This window comes from Chinchilla lanigera, unplaced genomic scaffold (genome assembly GCF_000276665.1).
Source record: "Chinchilla lanigera isolate Chin_1 unplaced genomic scaffold, ChiLan1.0 scaffold00064, whole genome shotgun sequence".
Classification (NCBI taxonomy): domain Eukaryota; kingdom Metazoa; phylum Chordata; class Mammalia; order Rodentia; family Chinchillidae; genus Chinchilla; species Chinchilla lanigera.
The window spans coordinates 13,124,245-13,130,703 of record NW_004955465.1 but is presented as its reverse complement, the minus strand read 5'-3'; the positions used below and the strand labels follow the sequence as shown (position 1 = coordinate 13,130,703).

General features: G+C 53.2%; 1 protein-coding gene and 1 non-coding gene across 2 annotated transcripts; both read right to left on the bottom strand.

Annotated features, from left to right (window-relative positions):
• Positions 1 to 1,185: 1,185 nt before the first annotated feature.
• Positions 1,186 to 1,259, bottom strand: Trnat-agu. The gene has a single exon. It is a non-coding gene; the product is annotated as a tRNA-Thr (tRNA).
• Positions 1,260 to 6,219: 4,960 nt separating this feature from the next.
• On the bottom strand, positions 6,220 to 6,457 carry LOC102003326 (histone H2A type 1-J-like; the record flags this gene model as incomplete). The annotated part of the gene is made up of 1 exon (XM_005399005.2): positions 6,220 to 6,457. A coding segment is annotated over one exon (210 nt), but the record flags the coding sequence as incomplete, so codon positions are not given.
• Positions 6,458 to 6,459: the final 2 nt, after the last annotated feature.

Genomic DNA, 6,459 nt, shown 5'->3' with positions numbered 1-6,459 from the left:
TGCAGCGCGCGTCTGTGCAGCGCGTGGGCCGCGGCTCCAGTGGCCGCCCGGCACCCTCGGCACCAGCGGAGCCCGCCTCTTGCTCTGCCTCCCAGCTCGTCCTCCGGGCGGGCCCTCTCTGGGGCCGCGTAACTGAGGCGAGGACACCCCGAACCCCGCGCAGGTGCGGAGCAGGACAGCCCTTCGCGCACACAGCGCCGCGTTCCTCCCTCCTGCAGGGCAAGCCGCCAGCAGTGACCAGGCCTCGGGCAGCCAGGGCAGGTCGCGAGGGGACGAGTGGGTGGGGCGCCCAGGACTGACTCGAGGCCGCGCCCAGCCCACTCCGGCCCTGAGGGGCGAGGCCACGCGCCGCCCACTGCAACCCCCCAGGTTTGGCGGTGTGAGGGCAGGACAGTTCTGAACGGCGTTGAAGACCCGAATGGCTGAGAATGAGAATTCCACACTCACCCTTTCCCTTGTTCTGAAAAATACAAATGAAGCCGGTGCCACAGCAAACGGCCTGTTAACTGCTCGCATGAAATCTGGCATTTAGATTAAAGCGCTGGCTTCAGACAGGAGACTGAACTAAGGCAGAATTTGAAATATTACTGGGAACGGCGCTGCGGGATACTTTTGCACAACCCGTGTACCCCAGTCCCACCAATCACAGGGAAGCTCTCTTCCCCTTTACTTCAGCCCTTAGTGACCCTTCCACCACGCCAGTTAGTGGAGGCCCCTGCACTGGGTTCCAATCCCCCGCCCGGGAAAGGAAAGAAAGAGCAAGAGACAGTACAGGGGTGCACAGCAGGAACCGGGAAGCACCCGTTGCCCTGGGGGAACAAACACCCCAGTCTCCAGCGGGCCACCATTTCATTAGCCTGTGCGGGGGAGGGGAGAGTGCTTTCCCCAGAGCAGGGTAGAAGCACTGGTAGAACCGGCAAGTTTAGCATCAGAACGGGCGGGTTTAACATCATAAAGGAAACAAGCAAGATCCATCCACGACCCATCCACACACCGGGAATCCTGGGGCGAGGAAGGTGGCTTCCGCATCCCAAAACCAGCCCAGGAGGCAGGCAGGGCCAGGAGGCCCCAGGACAGATACCAGGTCAGTTCCCGATGGAAATCGTCGGTCTAGAGAGCTACGGTCTGTACATTTTGCAGAACATCTTCATGCTGAAAATAGGAAAACCGAAGGGAGGACGTAGAAGGCCCCGCTGGGATTCGAACCCAGGATCTCCTGTTTACTAGACAGGCGCTTTGACCAGCTAAGCCACAGGGCCCCTCCTGGCTGCTTCTCCCGTTATATCATATATATCACTTTTATATGCAAGGCGGCGGTTTGCCAGAGGTTTATTTTATTTTGTTATAAAGAAACCACATTCTTGTTTCCAAATTCGTACCAAAGCGGAAACTCCACCACTGAGAAACAAAATGCGTCTTCGATGCAAGCTCGAAATTGGTCTCGGAGAGAAGGGCGCGGGATTCCACTTGGCGGAGCCGTCTCCCGCTGGAGGCCGCGCCGGGCATCACGCGCACTTTGACAGCGATTCCGGACCTGGAAGCCGCGGAGATGGAGACGCGAGCACAGTCGCAAAACTCCTGCCCGGGTGCAGGTTATGTGGGGTGGGGAGCAGAAAGGCCGCGGACCGCTCCTGCTCGGATGGGGCCTGGAGCTCGGCGCTGCGAGGTCTCGGCTTCGTCCGCCTCGCTCGGCTGGGGGGAGCCCAGTTCGCGGCCTGCAGCCTCAGCCTGGGTCAGCCCAGCGCCGCTCAGCCGGACGCCGAGGGGAGGAGCCCGGGGCACGCAGTGGGCCAGGCACAGAGGGCCCTGAGGGACGCCTAGGAGTTCTCTCTCCCTGAACCTGGGAGTCAGGCCTTCCTGTCTAGCTCGCTCTTGTCTTCACTACAGTTCAGATTTGTTCCTTCTGGTCCCGCTGCCATCCAGCTCCTTTCCCAAGAGACCTCTTCCACCTTGCTGATGGTGCACTATCCTGATCACCCTGTATTTGTGCCAAGTTGACCCTTCTGTTTTGTGTGCATGTATTTTATTCCACACTTGCGTCAGTGGTGGCATCGTGTGTCTTTGAAAAATCTCTATGGCTCTAAAAACCGCTTACCTTGCCTTGTTGCGCAGCCCTGCTCCCCGCTGCCCTGGCTGGACAGCACCCGGGGTGCGCCCAGTCCTGTGCCCCGCCCCACGGCCAGCACCACCGAGGGGAGGCGGTGAGCGCTTCCTTCGAGCTAAAAGGTGAACACCCTTGACTTAATGGGCAAGGAAAAAAAATTCAGACGCTGAGGCAGCCAAGGTCTCCGTAGGAATAAATCTTCTACTCATGAAATTGTGAGTATGGGGGGGCCGGGGATATAGCTCAGCCGCACGAGTGCCTGCCTGGCAAGTGCAAGGTCCTGGGTTCGATGCCCAGTACCAAAAAAAAAAAAAAAAAAAAAAAGGAAATTGTGAATATGGAAGAGTTTTGGTGATTTGGTCACGTCTGAAGCTGCCCCAGTCTGAGGCACGGTGCGGGAAGTGCTTAGTGAGCGCGGAAAGGCGGTGATCGAGTCTGCTGGGCAGGCGGCCTCCGCGCTCACCGGGCCTGGAAAATAGTCCTCTGGGAATGGTGAGGGGGCTGTGCTGCGCTTTCAACGTGCACACATCGCGGTGGAGCTTAAAACCGGGTCCAGTAAGCTGAATGGGATCAGACTGCGGTAGGATAGCACAGCGGTATAGGGGCCACCCCCCTACCCCGGGGGAGGGGGTTAATTTGAAAACTGAAGTGACAGGAATTATTCAGAGAGAAGCTGCCAAGACACACTCTTGGCCCAGGAACCTGCAAATGCCAAGTCACAAGGGGTACCAGGTCCAATCCATTGGCCAACCCCGGAACACACTTCCTAATTCTAGTCTCATAATGTTAGGAGTTCAGAACGTTTTCAAGCACAGGATAACATGCATTGACTGAAAAAAAAATGTAGTTTAACAATTTTGCTGTTAGTGTAATAAGGTTATAAGGTTAGTTTTTTGTTTTTTGTTCTTTGTATTTTTGAGACAGCGTCTCGCTCTGTAGTTCAGGCTGGCTGTGGGCTCACTTCGTAGCGGAGGCTGGTCTCGAACTTCCCATGATCCTCCTGCCTCAGCCTCCCCAGTGCTGGTGTTACAGGCGTGCACCACCACGCCCAGCACGGGTAGTTTTTGATACCAGCAATTCACTTATAAAATTCTTGTAATGTTTTTCTCTTTGTTATTCCAAGGGCTGTGGTGAGGGTGGAGGGGAGTCTCAAGTCCATTTACCAATGATCAGTTTGGGGCCTAGATATCGGAGGGGCGGCCTTGTAGAGAGCCAGAACTCTTCCCTGGCACCGAAACTAGCGCCCTTGGAATCTAGGGCCTTGAAGTGAGGATGCATCAACAGTCAGCTGATAACTGAGGCCTGAACCTTCACAGGTTAGATATGACTTTGCGGTTGTTCCCTCCACCCAACCCACAGGGAAAGGATGTTATGTGTGTATTTACAAATTGCACGAGTCATGAAATGTAGTTTTAAAAAGTCTAGTTTTATTCTTTGTGAATGGTATTTGTTCATGTAAATATGACTAGGACATTGTCTATCTAAATTTTTCAGCGTCTCTATATGGAGCCAGACAGTTCAGATAAAGAAGTTGTGTGTAGCTTCTACATTGATGTAGATGTCCTCATGTATATATCTTTTCAATAAGTGAGAATGTGATCGGATAAGTAACACCATACTTGCTTTTTTATTTTTTTATTGTCTTTTTTGAGACAGGGTCTTGCTATGCAGTTCAGGCTGGCCTTGAGCTCACTTAGTAGCCCAGGCTGGTCTCAAACTCGCAACGATCCTCCTGCCTCAGCTTCCCGAGTGCCAGGATTATAGGCGTGTGCCACCACGCCTGGCTCATACTTGCTTTTCTAAGTCGGAATTGGAACAATACTCAGCTCAAAAGTTGTGAGAATTTAATTAACGCGTTCTTGTTACACATATTGCTCCTAAATGACTGGCACAAAATATCTTTTCTGGGATTTAAGGGCACACTCTTCTCCTTTGAGTCTCAAATATGCCTTCTGAAGTTCCCATGCTGTGGTGCAAAGCAGGGTTGTTTCTCAGTACTGGACCCGTGCAGAGATCTGGCAGATCCTGAGGGTGTCAGTGAGGACGCCCCTCCCGTCCCATGGGTTTCTGTCACCTTCACCTGTAGCCTGAGAGGCACTGAAAACTCTCGAGTACCTCAAGCTAATTAAGAAGTTTAGGACATCTGCTGGGCTTCTCCTTTCTCTTAAGTGAAACACACACTCTTTGAATTCCCTGGTGAAAGTCAAGAAGCAATGCCACGCAAGGCATCGGGGGCACACACCTGAAATCCCTGCACTTTGGTGGGAGGCTGAGCAATTTTGTGGGATTCCAGCTCAAAATAAAAAATAAAGGGCCAGGGGTGTAGCTTAGTGGTTGAACACTTACCTAGCATGTGCAAGACCCTGGGTTCAATCGCCAGGACTGCAAAAACAAAATAAAACAAAACAGAACAAAAGGCCTGGGTGTGGGGTGTAGGTTAGTGCAAAGGTCCTGGGTTCGGTCCCTCCTCCAGAAGGGAAAATACCCAGCACGTTGCACAGGTCCCTCCCGGGACGTTACTCTGCACTGGTGTCCGCACTCAGGCTGGTGTGCAGAAGACACATGCAGTAGTGCTGAACCCCAGAAGGAAGGCTTGGTCCCCTGCTTGCACGCACCCCACAAACAGGCAACAGCTGCGGCTCCTTGGGTGTCTGCCCCGCTGCGGAGCTGCTCTCATTCGGGGCCACAGCGTCCCCAGGGCTGGCTTCGGCAGTGACCTCGAAAAACGGCCACCAGCAAGAGGCTGGTCCAGAGCCCTCACGGGCCGGCGTGGGCGACCCTGCTGGGCGACACCAGCTCTGGATCTCGCCACTGGGCTAAGCGTTTGGCCTAGATCACAGTTGGACCTTTTCTGACCAATTTGCCTTTACAGGTGCTGTGTTGAGACCTGGTTAACATCTTGCACCTGAAAACGTCACCTCAGCATGTGCTTACGCCGAACCCAACGTGCGTCACAGCATCACCACGGTTTTTCTTGCTGGGTCACCTGCATGTCACTCAACAGGCTTCTGCACCAAGATGGGAAGAGCAGATCTGTGTGTACTGAATCACAGACTAGTCTTGTTAAATCTTTCAGTTCGTGAACCCCATGATAAATACAATTTTCACGAAGTCTCTAAAAGACTGGCTTGTGGCACCCATCCGTAATCCCAGCACTCCGGAGGCTGAGGCAGGAGGATCAGATTTTGAGCTCAGCTTGGGCTATTTAGCAATTTAGTGAGAACCTTTCACAAATGAAAACTGTAAAAGGGCTGAGGGCGGAGCTCAGTGTTGTCCTAGGTTCAGTCCCCAGTAATCCCCCTCCCCCATGGACTGTCTCCTGTGTTTTCTGTCTAGCTGATTTGTGTCATCAAATTTAAATCTCAGGGGTGTACCCGCTTGTGGCCAGTTGTCCACATTTATGCCCCGCAGCTGTGACTTGTGCCCCTCCCCCGGCTTGCCAGGCTCGTAAAGTACTAAACGTATTTTCCTCTAGATGTCCGTAAATAAATCCTATGTGAAAGGCTTTCATAGGCTGCCTGTCTCGTTTTTCATGTCTGCGATCACGTTACCTTGGTCTGCTACCCTAGGCAGTGGTGCCCATTATACACTTACTTTATATTTTTCTCACAGGCTACGCATCACCTGGCATATTGCCAATTTATTTTGTTCAATACCTAGCTATAATTTGCTTGGGGACACTAGCTGGGTTGCAGTACCGAGCTACTGAGTAGGTTAAACTAATACACGTGTTCCAAAGAAACACGCCCAGTGTTGATCACTACGAAGTTCCAAGAAATGAGCTCTAGAAACTCCCACTGCAGCTAAGCTCGGGGACAGTTAAAGCCAACACAGGTTAATTCTGGGTGGTGAGTTACTCGTCAGACCAGTTAATCTAGTAACTTGTAAAATTGGCTTGAGGAATCCGTACGTTCCTTGGTCTAGTTTTGAGACCATGTGAGAGGAATTAATGGATTTCAGGGGATGTTTTGAGTTCACCGGCGACTCCTGCTACCTAAGACGTTTCTGGGCACGTTCGTCAGCCCCCATTTAGGAATTAGCCAGAGCAGCGCTTCTACAGCTGCAGCAAACCCCGTGCACCAGCTCCTCCCAGGACGGTGTAAGTGGCTCTGAAAAGAGCCTTTTTGTTCCCAACCTCGCTCCTTATTTAGTCTTGTGGTGGCTCTCGGTCTTCTTGGGCAGCAGCACGGCCTGGATGTTGGGCAGCACGCCGCCCTGCGCGATCGTCACCTTGCCCAGCAGCTTGTTGAGCTCCTCGTCGTTGCGGATGGCCAGCTGCAGGTGGCGCGGGATGATGCGCGTCTTCTTGTTGTCGCGCGCCGCGTTGCCCGCCAGCTCCAGGATCTCGGCCGTCA